We start from the raw sequence: 19,415 nt of genomic DNA, 5'->3' as shown, positions 1-19,415 counted from the left end.
AGGGTTAACCCTTTGGTAGTGTGGCAGTGAAAGGGTTAACCTTCTGTAGTGTGGTTGTGAAAGGGTTAACCCTTTGTCGCATGGCAGTGAGAAGGGTTAACCTTCTGTAGTGTGGTTGTGAAATGGTTAACTCTTTTTCGCGTGGCAGTGAGAGAGTTAACCTTCTGTAGTGTGGTTGTGAAAGGGTTAACCCTTTGTCACATGGCAGTGAGAGGTTTACCTTCTGTATCGTCGCAGTGAAAGGGTTAACCCTTTGGTAGTGTGGCAGTGAAAGGGTTAACCCTTTGGTAGTGTGGCGGTTGAAAGGGTTAACCCTTTGTCACGTGGCAGTGAGAGGGTTCACCTTCTGTAGTGTGGTAGTGAAAGGGTTAACCTTCTGTAGTGTGGTAGTGAAAGGGTTAACCTTCTGTTGTGTGGCACTGAAAGGGTTAACATTCTGTGGTGTGGTAGTGAAAGGGTTAACCTTCTGTAGTGTGGCAGTGAAAGGGTTAACCTGGGTTGGTGGTGGTAGTGAAAGGGTTAACCTTCTGTAGTGTGGCAGTGAAAGGGTTAACCCTTGGTGGTGTGGTAGTGAAAGGGTTAACCTTCTGTAGTGTGGCAGTGAGAGGGTTAACCCTTGGTAGTGTGGTAGTGAAGGGGTTAACACTCACTCTTTCAGCTCCTCGTACATGGGCAGGATGGCAGGGTGGCACACGAAGGCGAAGGTCAGGATGGGCACCGCATACACCGTCTGGAAGAGAGCAGCATGCGGTCAGCAGGGAAGCAACGCATCGGTCACTTTTTTTATTCTGTTTTTTTTAACCATTTGATCACACTTTTTACTGTCCATTAATTTTGTTTTTGTTTTGATTCACTTTTTCTCCTCCTTTTCTAATTTTTCTCCCATCCCAATTACCCGCTGTGCCAATTCTCCCCTCCCCTGTCTTGAACGTTGCTCGCATATGCCCCCCACTGGTCGGTTGTAGGAGGATAGAAGCCTTGTATCACGTGTCCCCTCCGATACACGAGGAGGCAGCCTGTCACATCTTTTCACCTGCCAGCGCGGACTTTCATTGGCGAGGTGTAACGTGTGGGAGGCTCACACTGCCCCCGCCATTTCCTGTCTCTGCTGTGCAGGCGCCCTGACCGACCTGTAGGAGTCGCTGTCCACAACGTCCAGATTACCACCCATCGACTTCCACCCGCTGACTCTGCCAAATGAGTTAGTATGACGGCCGGCCCAAGCCGGAGGCGACGCCAACAGCCGGAGTCGAACCCGGTGTCTCTTGCGTTGGTGACGAGCGCAATGTCCGCTGCGCCACCCAGCCGCTTCTGTCCGTTCTATTTTATAATTTTTTGCATATTTTTTAACTGAATCAAACCGCACTTTTTTAATCTAATCTATTCTATTTTATTATTAAGTATTACTGAAAAACTGTGGTTTACCTTACCTCGCTACCTCTCTATCTTTTATTTAATTTTTTATTTTATGCTCGCTTATGCCTGTATTTTTTACTGTTGTGAAGCACTTTGAACTGCAATTTCTGTATGAAAAGTGCTATACAAATAAAGTTATTATTATTATTATTATTATTATTATTATTATTATTATTATTATTATTATTATTATTATTATTATTATTATTATTATTATTATTATTATTATTATTATTATTATTATTATTATTATTATTATTATCCACAGTGAAGCAGACAGACGCACAACACATTCACAGTGAAGGCTGCATTGTCACAAAGGTGACTTTGCGACACACGATATAAACAGGTCCACCACGACAGAAACCGCTCTGCGCGCGTCTCGGGGGCCTCACCTGGGAGTTGTAGACGAAGTATTTGGGCGTGCAGACGTCCTCGCTGTATTCCTTCGCCGTGCTGTTGGGGTGGAACGATGTGCCGTTGAGCAAGCGGCTCAGCGTCTCATTCAGAGCGTCCAATGCGTCCAATGTGCCCTCGGGCAGCGGGCAGGGGATCTGGAACTTCTTGTAGATCACCTGGAGATCACAGAGCGGATCACAGAGCGGATCACAGAGCGGATCACAGAGCGGATCACAGTGCGGATCACAGTGCGGATCACAGAGCGGATCACAGAGCGGATCACAGAGCGGATGTGTTATTTACTCCGTGTTTACTCCGTGTTTGTTATAACCTATTGTCTGTTTGTTATAATCTATGTCTATGTTTGTTATAACATGTCTATGTTTGTTATAATCTATGTCTATGTTTGTTATAATCTATGTCTGTTTGTTATAACATATTATCTGTTTGTTATAATCTATGTTTGTTATAATCTATGTCTATGTTTGTTATAACATGTCTATGTTTGTTATAATCTATGTCTGTTTGTTATAACATATTGTCTGTTTGTTATAATCTATGTTTGTTATAATCTATGTCTATGTTTGTTATAACGTATGTCTATGTTTGTTATAATAACGTATGTCTATGTTTGTTATAATAACCTATGTCTATGTTTGTTATAACGTATGTCTATGTTTGTTATAATAACCTATGTCTATGTTTGTTATAATAACGTATGTCTATGTTTGTTATAATAACCTATGTCTATGTTTGTTATAATAACCTATGTCTATGTTTGTTATAATAACGTATGTCTATGTTTGTTATAATAACCTATGTCTATGTTTGTTATAATAACCTATGTCTATGTTTGTTATAATAACCTATGTCTGTTTGTTATAATAACCTATGTCTATGTTTGTTATAATAACCTATGTCTGTTTGTTATAATAACCTATGTCTACGTTTGTTATAATATATGTCTCTGTTTGTTATAAACTGTCTATGTTTGTTATAATATATGTCTGTTTGTTATAACCTGTTTGTTATAATATATGTCTGTTTGTTATAACCTGTTTGTTATAATATATGTCTCTGTTTGTTATAACCTATGTTTGTTATAATATATGTCTGTTTGTTATAACCTGTTTGTTATAATATATGTCTCTGTTTGTTATAACCTATGTTTGTTATAATATATGTCTGTTTGTTAAAACCTGTTTGTTATAATATATGTATAATATAATATAACCGGATAAGGAAACCCTTTCTGACTCAGTGAGGTCTGACCAAACAGATGGAGAGCTGATGTGTCATTCAGGTTTGCTAGTCGCCATGGCAGCGTGGAGGAAGAAAGCACAACACTACACTAGGGGGGGGTGGGGGTCCATGGGGAGAGGGGGTCCATGGGGAGGGGGGGCGTGGGGGGAGGGGCTTACTCACCACAATCAGGAAGAACACCATGCAGAGCAGAGAGAAGCCGCTTGTATAACCCAGGTAGCCTGAGGAAAGAGAGAACACCTTTGATGAATCCAGATATTAAAACATCGTCGAGGGGATTCGTTTCATTATGTGTTTTAACCACCGCACGCTGTAGAGGGTGTGTATATAAATATATATATTTGAGGTGTTGAGTGATTTGTCTAAGTGTAAAATTGGTTGATATTGAGACACGTTGCACTGTGTTACAAGGGTTCACGAGATGTATACTTGGTATTCTGATACACCCACCCTGTGTAGGGTTTGACAAGTCTCCCCTCGAGTCACTAAACTCCACCCCTCGAGTCTCTAAACTCCACCCCTCCAGTCTCTAAACTCCACCCCTCCAGTCTCTAAACCCCACCCCTCGAGTCACTAAACTCCACCCCTCCAGTCTCTAAACCCCACCCCTCGAGTCTCTAAACCCCACCCCCGAGTCTCTAAACCCCACCCCTCGAGTCTCTAAACCCCATCCCTCGAGTCTCTAAACTCCACCCCCCCTCAAGTGTCTAAACTCCACCCCTCGAGTCTCTAAACTCCACCCCTCCAGTCTCTAAACTCCACCCCTCGAGTCACTAAACTCCACCCATCAAGTCTCTAAACTCCACCCCTCGAGTCTCTAAACTCCACCGAGTCTCTAAACTCCACCCCTCGAGTCTCTAAACTCCACCCCTCGAGTCTCTAAACTCCACCCCCCCTCGAGTCTCTAAACTCCACCCCTCTCTAACCTCCACCCCTCGAGTCTCTAAACTCCACCCCTTGAGTCTCTAAACTCCACCCCTCGAGTCACTAAACTCCACCCCTCGAGTCTCTAAACTCCACCCCTTGAGTCACTAAACTCCACCCCTCTAGTCACTAAACTCCACCCCTCAAGTCTCTAAACTCCACCCCTCGAGTCTCTAAACTCCACCCCTCAAGTCTCTAAACCTCAAGTCTCTAAACTCCACCCCTCGAGTCCCTGAAACGCCACCCCTCGAGTCTCTAAACTCCACCCCTCGAGTCTCTAAACTCCTCCCCTCGAGTCTCTAAACCCCACCCCTCGAGTCTCTAAACTCCTCCCCTCGAGTCTCTAAACTCCACCCCTCAAGTCTCTAAACTCCACCCCTCAAGTCTCTAAACTCCACCCCTCGAGTCTCTAAACTCCACCCCTCAAATCTCTAAACTCCACCCCTCGTCTCTAAACTCCACCCCTCGAGTCACTAAACTCCACCCCTCGAGTCTCTAAACTCCACCCATCCAGTCTCTAAACTCCACCCCTCCAGTCTCTAAACTCCACCCCTCCAGTCTCTAAACTCCACCCCTCGAGTCTCTAAACTCCACCCCTCGAGTCACTAAACAACTCCACCCCTCGAGTCTCTAAACTCCACCCCTCGAGTCACTAAACTCCAACCCCTCCAGTCTCTAAACTCCACCCCTCGAGTCTCTAACCTCCACCCCTCGAGTCTCTAAACTCCACCCCTCCAGTCTCTAAACTCCACCCCTCAAGTCTCTAAACTCCACCCCTCGCACGACAGACGCGTCTTACCTAAGTTCCTGAGGAGAGACAGTGGCAGGATGATGAGCACAGACACGATGAGCACCAGGTAGTCTCCGTTAGTGTACCACCTGGGGGACAGAGGAAGAGAGACGTCAGTGAGACGTCAGTGAGATGGTCCCACACAGAGACACACAGTATGTCTCACAGCCTCATTTCTCCACTTCACTCACACATTCAGGTTAACCGTCTGTAGTGTGGTAGTGAAAGGGTTGATTGAAAACTTTATTAACAGATTGCAGAATGGGTACAATACAGCTCAATACTAACAACTGCTAAGAGGATGAAGACCAGAAAAAGACTTTTGTCTTGTTTACATCAGGGTCCTCCATTTTCAATTCATCAAGACAACAAGAAGGTTAACCTTCTGTAGTGTGGTAGTGAAAGGGTTAAAAGATGGGTCTGACATCATGGAAAACCAACGCAGATACATTATTTACCCGAATAAGATAAGATAAGATGTTCCTTTATTGATCCCCTTGGGGAAGTTCTGGCATCATAGCAGCATGGGGGAGGGGGGAGGGGAGGTACAGGTATGGGCAGGGTAATGGTAGAAAGACATAAATATAGGCAATAAAATTAAACCTGAATATAAAGATATGAGAAAAAAATAAACAGTGTAAACAATATAATTAAGTGTTTATTAATAAACAGTGTAAACACTATAATTAAGTGTTTATTAAATAAACAATGTAAACACTATCATTAAGTGTTTATTAAAAAAACAGTGTAAACAATATTAAGTGTTTATTACATAAACAGTATACATAAGGTGCAGGTGAGGGTCTGTAACCTAACTGATATACGTCATACATTGTAGTACAGTGCAGACACACTTAGTGGTCAGACATTAGTAGTAAGTTTGACGAGTTTGACTTTTTTATATATACAGATTTTTCACATGTACATTATGTGGAGTTATCGCCTAGGTAACTGGTACTCTTAACACTTTAATCGCCGGAGACGCTGTTCAGCGTCTTTCCCCGCCATGCTTATTCTGCCGAAGACGCTGGACAGCGTCTTTGATATCAATATTTCTCCCCCGGAGACATTATATGTACTGGTGAGCCCCTCTCAATTCTCCAACGGTTCAAGAGCGCCATCTGGTGGCCGATCGGCCGCTCGCCCAAACAGGAAGTGATGCGGATGAAGTGGTGCTCACCCATATTTCGTCCGGGCACTCGCTATCATTAGCAGGACTCCATCTTGACACAATGGATGTCGATCGGTTGCAAATAACTCGATAAACAACATGATTTGGACGTATATACTATTATACAACCTGGAAATGGATCGGGTATTTCTACATCCCATAATAGGAATATCTCTGCTCCACGCTCATCGCCCAACGCTATGAGGAAGCTACGGTAAGATTCAGCGTTTTTTTTTAACGTGTTCCATATAAACTGCTCTGATGATCATATCACCCACACTAGATGAACGACCCCCCGCCCATCTGGTCAACATCAGATCATACGTAGTAACTCCTAGAAGCACGTCCAGTTGAAATTTTTTATCTCGCACAGATTCCTACCAAACTGTATTTGATCATCAATATAATGCATTTAGGGCTATAAATCAAGTTCTGGAGAAAGCTGCAGAAAACGATAAAAACATACTTATACTTTAGACCGTATTTTAGTATGAATGAAAAAGTATAACGTTGCTACACCCTGAACAATAGATATAGGACGTTGAATGGGCCATAGTAATGTCAATTTAGCAATACAATTTAAAAAGTTATAGCCCTGCAAAGAAGGGGAACTTCTCCATGTTAAATAGGGCTGGCGGAGGATGGTAAATTATGAATGTAACCCCGGCAATCAAAGTGTTAAGGTCCAAAATCAAATCTTTCAATTTCGATCAAATTCCTTATCTAACAACATTTGGTGTTTGAAAAAAAAAGAAAAAGAAAAACATCTATACAAAATGGCTGCAACGCACACAGAAATAGCCCTCGCACAGCTGCACTTAAGGGGTGGTACGCTGGTAAAGTAAATAAATGTTTAATGCCAGGAGTGAGGTCTGAGTGAGCTCATCTCCAGCTCCGGCTCCATGAGGCTCTGGCTTCATCTAGAAGCTAAAAGGGCCCTTTGAACGGCCGCTCAGGGCACTGTCCCCATCTCCCTCACTCCTCCCCTCCCTCCTCCCCTCGCTCCCTCCCTCGCTTCCTCCCTCGCTCCCTCCCTCACTCCCTCCTCCCTCACTCCTCCACTCCCTCCTCCCTTCCTCCTCCACTCCCTCCTCCCCTCCCTCACTCCCCTCCCTCACTCCCCTCCCTCCCTCACTCCCGCCCTCACTCCCTCACTCCCTCTCTCCCTCACTTTCTCCCTCCCTCGCTCCCTCCCTCGCTCCCTCCCTCCCTCACTCCTTCCCTCCCTCCCTCCCTCCCTCCCTCCCTCCCTCCCTCCTCCCCTCCCTCCCTTGCTCCCTCCCTCGCTTGCTCCCTCCCTCCCTCGCTCCCTCCCTTGCTCCCTCGCTCCCTCCCTTGCTCCCTCCCTCGCTCCCTCCCTCCTCCCCCGCTCCCTCCCTCCCTCGCTCCCTCCCTCCCTCCCTCCCTCCCTCCCTCCCTCCCTCCCTCCCTCCCTTGCTGGCGGCCATTTTGCCTGACGTGCCACTCCGCTTCGAGGACACTACGCTCGGAGACGTCTTGTCTGGTCTCTGCTCAAACCGGCATGGCGTCCGCTGAGATCCATAATGGATGTACGCACACACACATACACACACACACACACACACACATGAATAAAGTACAGTTCCTCACCCGTTGCCGTCTCCCAGAAAGGCTCGGATGACGATGGGAAGCTCGTACTTGACGATGTACAGGTAGCTCGACATGGCTGGAAGAGGAACAGGAATGACACGGTTAGTCAACGACACTCCTGACGGGAGTAAACACGGAGTAAACACAGTGACATGTAGGGCTGTACCGAATGCTTCGCAGCTTCGATCATAATGTTGACATTCGAATTCTAAATCAACATTTGAATTTAAATTATTTTATAAAAAAAAAGATTTATATATTTTTTTCTCTCGATTCATTCTATTTAAACCAATGGGGTTTTTCTTCACAGTTGCAGATAAAGATTAGGATACACTAATATTATAGTATTATACTATAAGACGTTACCATCACTTTCGTACCAACCATGCCCTTTATTATTTATTATTATAACATATTATTTATGTTGACGAAACTGATGAGTTATATTGGACGCCCCAGAGGGCGCTACGGTCATTGGGCCGTTGTCTGCCATCGCTTTGTTCAATGGAGAGAATGCTGTGTTTGCCAGTGCTTAAACTATATGAGATATTATAGCTATGGATCTAATAACGTTGTCGATTGTCAGTGAGTTGCTTCTGGTCAACATGCAAAAAACAGATTGTTTTTTCATCCGTACATTTCCGTTTTATACCATTGTGAATATGAGTATAGTTTGGGTGATTCTGAGTAATCCCAGGAAAAGACGTGAAAATAGCCCTTTAGTGAAATCCAGTTATCACGTTGTCATTTTTCGCCTGATTATCGAATCTTCCTGAAATCAACGCTAGATTATCGTTATTATGTCTCCTCATGCACACATGAAATGGGGCTTGGAGCGGGGGGGGGGGGGGGGCTGTGATGTGACCAACAGTACACACCACACACACATTCCACACAGACAGCTTCGATCGCGGGAGAAAAAAATATCAGATCAACGCAAGATTGGATATATAGTGTCCTTACCTTGTCTCTGATGTAATGCAAAAAAAAGAATCCAATTATCTGATCGCCATTCCAAGTACTGGTCACGGTACTCTGTCCCACGTTATCCAGCATTGCATATGAAGGAGGGGGGGGGAAGCCTAGTTGATGCATCGTTGTAAGCGCTTGCCTCGCCAGAGTATTTAAACCCCGCCCACATGGCTCAGCTCGGCCCAGAAAACAAACTACATGGTTTCAAATGGAGTGCAATAGCGGCCGAAGGCATTAGAGGGCGGTATTGACCGTCTGCCAGCTCAGACACATTCAGAACCGCATGCACAGGCTGCCTGATGAATTATGAATGGCAATAGCGAATAAAAGAAAAACGGATCCAATAACGAGTATACTCGTGGTTGGCGCTCCACGGTTGGACGGCAATAGAGAGTATACTCGTTTTTTGGTGGAGAACCAGTTAAAGAAAGTTGATTTAATAATAAAAAAAGACTAATTTAATCAGATGAATCACTTTATTCAAATTGAGGATTTAGTTTGAGGTACAGCCCTAGTGACACGACACCTGTAATCTAGGTTGGATTCTTTACCTCCGATGTTCTGCATGGTGATGGAGATGGAGCAGGCGAGCTTCCCCGGCATGCCAAACGCCTTGTAGCCCAGCTGCTCGTACACAAGAGAGCCTTTAGAGAGAGAGAGAGAGAGAGGAGAGAGAGAGAGAGAGAGAGAGAGAGAGAGAGAGAGAGAGAGAGAGAGAGAGAGAGATCAGTACCAACCCGGATCGGAGGAGTCTAAATCACCGGCTGAAAATAGCAAACTGTTAGTTTGTCGGACGTGTCTGGTCTCTACTGTCTCTACTGTCTGGACTCTACTGTCTGGACTCTACTGTCTGGTCTCTACTGTCTCTACTGTCTGGTATCTACTGTCTCTACTGTCTGGTCTCTACTGTCTGGTCTCTACTGTCTGGTCTCTACTGTCTGGTCTCTGTCTGGACTCTACTGTCTGGTCTCTATTGTCTGGACTCTACTTCATTCAAGTGACTTCAGTTAATCAAACGATTCTCTGGAGGGTTTGCCGTAGTTTAGACTAGAGTAGCTTCCCCAACTACACACTACACACACAGACACACACACACCCACACACACACACAGACACACACACACACACACACACACACACACACCCACACACACACACACACACACACACACACACACACACACACACACACACACACACACACACACACACACACACACACACACACACACACACACACACACACACACACACACACAGACACAGACACACCCACACAGACACACACACAGACACACAGTTGGGCAGTCTTACCTCCTTCGTTGGCTGTTTTCAGTAGCAGGTGTACAGAATATAGGGAGAAGATGGATACCGCCACCAGGAGAATTCTACGAAGAGACAAAGGTCAAGTTTACTTGCGTGTTTACCTACAGCTGCTGCCACAATCAAGTGTAGAACGGGTTCCCTTGCTGCGCCCCCCAGGGACACACCTCCCCCCAGGGACACACCTCCCCCCAGGGACACACCTCCCCCCAGGGACACACCTCCCCCCAGGGACACACCTCCCCCCAGGGACACACCTCCCCCCAGGGACACCCCCCAGGGGCACGCCTCCCCCCAGGGACACACCTCCCCCCAGGGACACCCCCCAGGGGCACACCTCCCCCCAGGGACACACCTCCCCCCAGGGACACCCCCCAGGGGCACACCTCCCCCCAGACCTATTGAGTGTCCAGTTAAAAGTCCCAGCTCAACAACAAACAGGGCCAAGGTCAGTGAGCCCTTAGCTTTCAATTTGTATGCAGCTTGCGTTACCCCTGGATGCGAGACGCGTGTGTTGCATACGGACACGCTGGGGAAAGAACATACGAAGACCTTCCCGTCCTCCAGAGAGAGATCAATGGCACCACCAGGCCCCCCTGTCCTCAAACTGAACCTAAGCTAAACAGAATTGCTTCACCTGCCGGCCAAATCCTCCCCCTGACCGACCTTTCCATCACAGTCGAGAATGCAGCTGTGACCGCGTCCCCGACCGCCAAGAACCAGTTGATCTTCTCCGCTCACATCGCAGCGACAACCAGAACCTGCAGATTCCTCCTGAGCAACGTCAGACGGATCCGCCCCTTCCTGACAAAAGAAGCCACCCAACTCCTCGTCCAATCAACAGTCATCTCCCGCCTCGACTACTGCAACGCACTGCTTGCTGGCCTCCCGGCCACTGCCACCAAGCCTCTTCAACTCATTCAGAACGCAGCGGCCCGCCTGATCTCAAACCTACCGAAGTCGGCCCATGTCACCCCAATTCTCAGGGACCACTTCTTCAATCATTATCTGAAAAAAACTAAAAAAAAAAAACTCTAACCCTAACTAACCTTATTGTCGTGCACTTGTCCTAATATACTAACCAACACTGTAGCACTCAACACTTTGATGGACATTGTTACTCAGCTGATAGAGTTGTACCCTTCCTGCTGTCTTGTACAAAACTTGTAAGTCGCTTTGGATAAAAGCGTCAGCTAAATGACTAGATGTAAATGTAAATGGAGTGTGCTCGCCAAGCTTCAAGGTAAGGTCTCAGACTGTGGAAACATTTGTATGGTATCTTATCATGTCAAACAAGCCGGCGACTCACCAAATATGCTTTGGACGACCTTTAAAGTAAACAGTTTGTTACGTGTAAGTATTCGCTAGTCGTAGAGCTAGTTTTATAAGTGCAAATGTTGACATGATATCTGCCTAAGCAACCCTTTTTATTTGTGCAGCGGAAATAAATCATGCAGACACAGGCCTCCCCAGGCTTTAACCCTTTCACTGCCACACTACCGAAGGGTTAATTTCCCCAAATCAAACACTACAGTGGATCTCGTCTTTGATTCGATTAGATTCAAATGTATTGTCGTCATGCAGCACAAGTACAGTACGCGTCTATACTTTCCACAACAAACTTGTGTTTCCGCGTTCGAGTTTTGTGCTCCGATTGGCCAGGTCATGTGACATGTGCGCCAATCGTGGGACGGCAAGTTCTGCGCCTATTTCCGGGTCGAACAGCCTGCAAACTACCTAACGCCTAGTTTATCACTGGTTAAGCTTAGGCGACTCTTTCGCAGTTGGTTAAGGTTAGAGTTTGGAATCAGGGCAGGCGTTCTATCGCCATGCTCTAAGACAAACTCTAACCTTAACCAACTTCGAAAGAGCGCCTAAGCTTAACCATCCAAAAACTTGCGGTCCCACGATTGGGCGTACATGTCACATGTACGACGTCGTCATAGGGCGGCCATCTTGCTCGAGGCAGCTCAGCTACTGATAACATTCATGTCTATTTTTTTTACTTAAAGGCAGTTTAAAAAAAAAGATTTACAAACCGATTGAATCACGTTAATAATGCTTGTAATAAACCAACCCGTTTGTAAATCCGTCAATATTTCAGCAAGTTATGAGTATTTTTGTCTGTGCAGCTCACTCACCCTCACTCAAGGCTGACTCGAGCAAGATGGCGGCGGTTCAGTGACGCTGGTGACTCCGCCTTAAGCTATCTAGTGTTCTATATAGATATCTATGGCTTGAAGCCTTTTTACAACTCATAGCCGTTTCCGGGTTCTCGTTTTGCGCTCTGATTGGCCAGGTCATGTGACATGAGCGCCAATCGTGGGACGGCAAGTTTCTACACTGGTTAAGCTTAGGCACTCTTCGAAGTTGGCTAAGGTTAGAGTTTGTCTTAGAGCGTGACGGCAAGTTCTTTCGCCGGTTAAGCTTAAGCACTAATTTCGAAGTTGGTTAAGGTTAGAGTTTGTCTTAGAGCATGGCGATAGAACGCCAGGTCGTTTGCAGGCTTTTCGCCGCGGAAATGGGCAAAGATGCTATTGGGCGCACATGTCACATGACCTGGCCAATCAGAGCGCCGGAAACGCGGATGCGTTGTAAAAAGGCTACACGCGACCTGGCCAATCAGAGACGCGGAAACACTAACTTTGTTGTGGAAAATATTCAGGCGTACAGTACGGGAAAAAATAAGTTTGGCATCCAATCAGAGTGCACATGTAACAGTAAAGTGCAATAGTAATAGTAATAGTAACAATCTAAAGGTGATTAAACTGGGTATACAATATATAGATTAGTACTGCTGAGTAATAGTGCTAATGAGATGTCCAGATGTATGTACAGAGTTGTAGTATTAATATGTACAGTGATACAGGTATAAAGACACTATGGTAGTAAGTCATACTGACCAGCAGCTTAACTAGTAAGAGTAGGTAAGGGATACGTACAGGTATAGATATAGTATCTACAAGGATTATATGACCATAGGTCTCCGTCCAGCGAGAGAGAGAGAGAGAGAGACCGACCTAATTTGAGTTTATGGTTGACAATGGCCCATGCCTTGGCCCCCTTCATGATCTCATGTGAGAGGCCTGAATGTACCACTTGGGAGTTTATAAGTCTGTCCCAAATGCTGCAGGATTAGCATCACTAAGCTAAGCTAAGCGGCTTCCCCTCAGCTCTTGTCGTGTGAGCCTTGCCTGCCGACCGAGTGACCACCCCACCCAACCCCACCTAACCCCAACCAACCCCACCTAACCCCACCTAACCCCACCCAACACCACCTAACCCCACCCAACACCAGCTAACCCCAAACAACCCCACCTAACCCCAAACAACCCCACCTAACCCCACCCAACACCACCTAACCCCACCCAACCCCACCTAACCCCACCCAACACCACCTAACCCAACCCAACCCCACCTAACCCCAAACAACCCCACCTAACCCCACCCAACACCACCTAACCCCACCCAACCCCACCTAACCCCACCCAACACCACCTAACCCAACCCAACCCCACCCAACACCACCTAACCCAACCCCACCTAACCCAACCCAACCCCACCTAACCCCAAACAACCCCACCTAACCCCACCTAACCCCACCCAACCCCACCTAACCCCAACCAACCCCACCTAACACCACCCAAGACCACCTAACCCAACCCAACCCCACCCAACACCACCTAACCCAACCCAACCCCACCTAACCCCAAACAACCCCACCTAACCCCACCTAACCCCACCCAACCCCACCTAACCCCAACCAACCCCACCTAACACCACCCAAGACCACCTAACCCCACCCAACCCCACCTAACCCCACCCAACACCACCTAACCCCACCCAACACCACCCAACACCACCTAACCCCACCCAAGACCACCTAACCCCACCCAACACCACCTAACACCACCTAACCCAACCCAACCCCACCTAACCCCACCCAACACCACCTAACCCTAGGCTAGGGCTTTGAGAAAACTCGATCTTAAATTAGTGTTTTAGACTTCGCTCTTTTGAAACCCCCCGACCGGAAGTATTATTGTTGACAACTTGTGTCGTCCGGTTCTGTGCTTTGAGCTAACGCTAGTTAACACTTTAATCGCCGGAAACGCCGAAACTCGTCATTGCCCGCCATGCTCATTCTGCCGAAGACGCCGTAACACGTCTTTGATATCAATATTTCAAAAATCTGTGATCGAAATCATATTTCTCTCCCGGGGACCTGAGATATACTGCTGAGCTCCACTCAACTCTCTAACGGTTCAAGAGCGCCATCTGGTGGCTGACATCAGATCATACGTAGTAACTTCTAGAAGTACCTCCAGTTGAAATTTTTTATCTGGCACCGATCGCTACCAAACTGTATTTGATCATCAATATAATGCATTTGGGGCTATAAATCAAGTTCTGGAGAAAGCTGCAGAAAACGATAAAAACATACTTATACTTTAGACCGTATTTTAGTATGAATATGTGAATGAAAAAGTATAACGTTGCTACACCCTGAACAATAGATATAGGACATTGAATGGGCCATAATAATGTCAATTGAGCAATACAATTTAAAAAGTTATAGCCCTGCAAAGAAGGGGAACTTCTCCATAGACAAATAGAGCTGGCTAGGGATGGTAAATTATGAATTTAACCATGGCGATCAAAGTGTTAAGCTAGCTAATATTTGTCTTCCTTTGACTTGTTGAAAATGTCTAGGATACAAATGTTGAGGTTCCATGTGGACGAAACGTGCATACGCTAAAATATTTTGGCGGATACACCCAAACTCGTCTCTGTGTGGACATGGAGAAGTGGGGTCGGGACACACACACTGTCGGGTCGTGACTTTAGGCACATAGCGGACATTTACGCATATAACGTAGAACATTTGTGCATATTTCTGCAGTCAAAAATAGGTAATAAGTTAAGACGTATGTAGTACCTACTTACTGGTCACAGGAGTCTTCAATAACATTTGGATGGTAATCGATTTTGTGAATACATTTGTTGAAACAACATATTTGTTGGTAGACGACTCCTTATAAACACTGCTATCTAACGTTAGTAAGCTAAGCGTGCATAGCTCGACCTGTGTAACGTTAAGTAACTTGTGTTCCTCCACGAGTAATCGATCACTACTCGAGTACATCATGCGATCAATCTATCTGTTTTTCTTTTTTTAAATGCCCATCCATTCCCTACCCAACACCACCCAACACCACATAACCCCACCCAACACCACATAACCCCACCCAACACCACCACACCCCACCACTCACACTGCTGCTACCACTGTTTGTAAACACTACACTCAGAGTAGGAGTACGGCAACAGTGTTCCGTAATTCTGGACACAGGTCTTCTCTCAGATATATATATATATATATATATATATACACACAGTATATATATATTCTTCTCCACAGAATGTCACAGGCTCAGTCTAAGAGAGTGGGCTGTGGATCAACGCCAAGAGATCTGGTCCGCGAGGTGATCTCTGGGCCGAACCGCGGTCTTATCCTTTTTCTCTCAATGCGATCTAAAGGAATGTTTTTCTACAGGGGGCGCTCTTCTCGTCCTAGTTACTTCTCGTCAAGGTCAGCCAGCTGGCCTCAGCTATCGTCGCAAGCCATACGTGTTGGCTGCCTTGGATGAAAACAGTCTGCTACTTATTACGCTGTGTCAGGATTCACCCCCCCGAGGGCCCCGTTGTTAACCTTGCTATACTGGTAAACTATCCTTGTGCCTAGTTCCCACGATAGCCGCTTCTCACCGCTGCCTGGCGGAGGACGCCACTCGCTCTCTGTCCTTGACGGTAAAGGTGTGGTTGTGGTTGTGGTTGTGGTGGGTGGGGTCCCTGAAATGACGTACGACAAAATGAATACAATGCGAGTACTCACACGAAGAGAGCGATGCCGGTGTTGGCCATGGCGTAAGACAGACCCAGGATACCACTGCCCATGATGGCGTTGCCCAGGTTGAAGACGGACATGCCAAAGGATGCAGTGCCTTGGTGCTGTTGGAAGCGATGTTCACAGTTGTTGTTATTATTATTTCAAAACAAGTTTAAAAGATGATTGTTCAAAAGCATCATGAGTTAGAAAATGACATTAGTCTGTTTTGAGGATGATTAAGATGATTAAGTGCACTTACATATTCAGTGTCATACTTCTTCTTGCCGAGGTTGTGCTCTGGGAGGAAGTTTTGATTCTCTGCATCCAAATCAGGGTATTGGCTTAATAACAAACAAAAAAAGTCAGATGAAATGTTACATATACATATTTTTGCGTGAGGCATGGTTGGATGCTTTAATATGTAGACATACAGGGCTTGACATTAACTTTTTGACAGATCTTTTACTTGTCCGAAAGCTAAACTTACTTGTCCGAAATGTACTTGTGAAAATAAAGGCCTATTAAAAGATTTATAAAACCGACAAGAGATTTGGACAATTATTATGATTTAATAACTTAAACCCTGTGTGTGCATTTGTGTGTGTGGGGTATATACTGTATGATCAGTCCTCCAGCTCATCTCCCCATCAGCACCAGCTCATCTTTCTCATCTTCCCTCTCTCTTGACGACCAGGGGTTAAACCCTGGTCTATGCCTATAGTTGTATAGTTGTTATTACGGTATAGTTGTTATTACGGTATAGGGCTGACCCCTATTAGTCGAATAGTAAACTAATCGATCGATAGGAGCCGTAGTCAACTGCCAACCTCTTAGTCGATTGCTGCTCTGATGATGGCAAAGCCAGGTTCTCCTCGTGTCGCTGCTTGTATTCTTCTTCTGCCTCGTATAACCAGGAGTATCGGGCTTTCTCCTTCTCTTCGGCCAGGACCCTGATCCGTTCAAACGGCACATTGTCCTCGCTGGTGTTCTTAGCCAGGAAGCGATCCAGACAGGGAAGCTCCTTATCACCATCTTTTTCTCCTTCCCCACCTTTACCTCCAGTCACTGATTTGGAGGGAGATCCTGCGCGGCCCACTGGCGTCTCAAAGCTGGCCGCGGTCACATCTGGCACAGAGGCTCGTGGCATAGACTTGGTCAGAGAGGAGCCGTATCTGATGGCGATCTCTCTCATTCTCCCCAGGTCTCCGGTCTCCTCCGCCCCCAGGTAATCCTTCTGGGCCTGGAGTTTAGTTACGTCCGGGAAGAAATCTCTCTGAATTATCTTATCTAAACTCTCTAGATACAGATCTTCATCCAGAATCTTCCTATTTAGCTTCCCGTCCTCCTCAGTTTGCTGTTGTTGTCTGAGAGCTACTGTAGTGAGGGGGTCCCCGACCAGAGTCCCCGACAGGGCTCTCCTAACGCTGGCACTGCCCTCCATTATGCCCGCTTCTTATTATTATCCAACAACGCTAGCTCAGAGGGTTCCTCCCTCTAAGAACAACGATTGCACGCGGGTACACGTTTTAATACCCAGTAGACGCCAAAGTGAGATGTTAAAACCGAAGTACTTCTTCTTCTGATTTGTATTGGTGGTTGGCACAAACGTTTTGGTGCAGTCTTCTTCTTCTTCTTGTGAAGTCTAGACACCTTTCGGCGTATTGCTGCCTAACTGTTTTTCTTCTCCTTCTTCTTCTTCGGTCGGCCACCAACTAAGTTTTGGTGCAGTATACGTATCTTCACAAATGTTCTAGAATGTTCTATTATGACATCATACTGTGACATCACGAATGTGCTATTATGACATCATATGGTCTATTATGACATCATACTGTGACATCACAAATGTTCTAGAATGTTCTATTATGACATAATACTGTGACATCACAAATGTTCTAGAATGTTCTATTATGACATCATACTGTGACATCACATGGTATGGTATTTACAGAGGCTGCAGACAGATACAACGATGTCGTCTAATCACTCAGCAAACCAGTATGAGAGTGGCTTCAAGCCACAGAGGATGCAGAACTGGTGTGTTCCTAATCCTAAAACCTACAAGGAGCAGAGACCTACAGCAAGAAAAGGACACACCACTGTTATTGTCAATGATAGAGAGGTCATCTTCTGGTCCCAGAACTGAGGAAGGGCCGCGCGTGGCCAGTAGGGGTGTAACAGAAGCCACAGTTCGGTACGTACCTCGCTATTGGGGTCACGGTTCGGTACGAGTTCGGTACAACATTTATTTTTTTAAATAATAATTATTATTAATATACATTTTTTTTTATTTTTTTTTATTTTTTTTTTACATTTATATATTACATTTATGATAGTTATTATAATTATTATTATTATTAAATAGAATAATTTTCTATAGGCTTGCCGTGGTAGTCAGTGATACTGGTGTCATTCTGTGTTCAGGCATCCAGAGTAAATTAATTGCCTAGTGCCCCTTTTGATTTGATTTGATTTGAAGTCTTTATTTCGAACATGCAATGAATACAACAAACAATAACAAAAAAGAAAAACAACTCAATCTGCATGTTCGAAAAGGAGTAGGAAGAAGTATACACTTATTTAATCCTACCCCTTTTCCACTACTCAAATGAGTGTACTATTTTAAACATAAAAAAAAAAAAAAAAAAAAAATATATATATATATATATATATATATATATATGCAAAACAAAAAACAAAAACTATATATGTATAAAATAAAATAAAATAGAAACAAAATAAAAATGTAAACACCTGTGAATATCAAGTCCCTTCTTCATCCCTGTACCTTGTGAACATAATTTCCTTATACATCAGTTTGAATTGTCTCATGTTTGGACATTGCTTTAACACCACATTTAGACTTTAACAACTTATAGGCTTGATAAGTTTCAGTTTCACTTCTAGAGAGGATTTAACTTCACGTGAAGCCGAGACTGAAGACTAGAGAACAGATGACATGTTACACAACAATGGCAGAGGATTATTTGGATTTAACACAATAGCAGTTAAACTGGAGAGGAGCTCAGATGATCAGTCCGAAAAAGTATGTTTATTTTTTTTATTTGATCAGCGTGAGTCCTGCGGGGGAGAATGTTGTTGTTGTTTGTTGGCGACGCGTGGCGTGTGTGTGTTGGCGATGCGCGCCGTGTGTGTGTGTGTTGGCGATGCGCGGCGTGTGTGTGTGTGTTGGCGATGCGCGGCGTGTGTGTGTTGGCGATGCGCGGCGTGTGTGTGTCTTTCCATTGGATGACCCTGCAGGCTGCAGCTGTTCCAATGTAAATGTGCCTTTCTCCGTGCACTTTCGCTCGCTCTGAGGTCGGACTCTGTGTGCCCGGCCTGCATGCGCGACTGGTATGTTTGCGCTGTCACGTATTCTTCGTATGGCTGCACGTACCGCACCGTGACGGCCGTACCGTAAATTTGCGAGACGAATACACATACCGTTACACCCCTAGTGGCCAGACTTCCAGGGAACCTGGTGAGGAGAGACCAGCAAGTCATGGCTCCAGAGCTGGAGAGAGACCAGCGAGCCAGGGCTCCCGGGCTGGAGACCAGCGAGTCATGGCTCCCGAGCTGGAGAGAGACCAGCGAGTCATGGCTCCCGAGCTGGAGAGAGACCAGCGAGTCATGGCTCCCGAGCTGGAGAGAGACCA

At 45.7% G+C, this 19,415-nt stretch overlaps 1 protein-coding gene across 1 annotated transcript in view; it reads right to left on the bottom strand.

Moving 5' to 3' along the window:
* Positions 1-16,096, bottom strand: part of slc38a2 (solute carrier family 38 member 2) — a 30,861-nt gene extending 14,765 nt beyond the window's left edge. Inside the window, exons 1-9 of the mRNA XM_084336160.1 lie at positions 16,019-16,096; positions 15,766-15,881; positions 9,861-9,934; positions 9,098-9,190; positions 7,575-7,650; positions 4,802-4,881; positions 3,241-3,299; positions 1,812-1,991; positions 651-730 (exon numbers count right to left, since the gene is read on the bottom strand). Coding sequence (XP_084192286.1) covers positions 651-730; positions 1,812-1,991; positions 3,241-3,299; positions 4,802-4,881; positions 7,575-7,650; positions 9,098-9,190; positions 9,861-9,934; positions 15,766-15,857 — 734 coding nt within the window. The 5' untranslated portion in view covers positions 15,858-15,881; positions 16,019-16,096. The remainder of the gene's footprint in view (positions 1-650; positions 731-1,811; positions 1,992-3,240; positions 3,300-4,801; positions 4,882-7,574; positions 7,651-9,097; positions 9,191-9,860; positions 9,935-15,765; positions 15,882-16,018) is intronic.
* Positions 16,097-19,415: the final 3,319 nt, after the last annotated feature.

Source organism: Notolepis coatsorum, assembly GCF_963971535.1.
Source record: "Notolepis coatsorum genome assembly, chromosome: 19".
In the NCBI taxonomy this organism is placed as follows: Eukaryota; Metazoa; Chordata; class Actinopteri; order Aulopiformes; family Paralepididae; genus Notolepis; species Notolepis coatsorum.
This window is presented reverse-complemented; position numbering and strand designations above follow the sequence as displayed.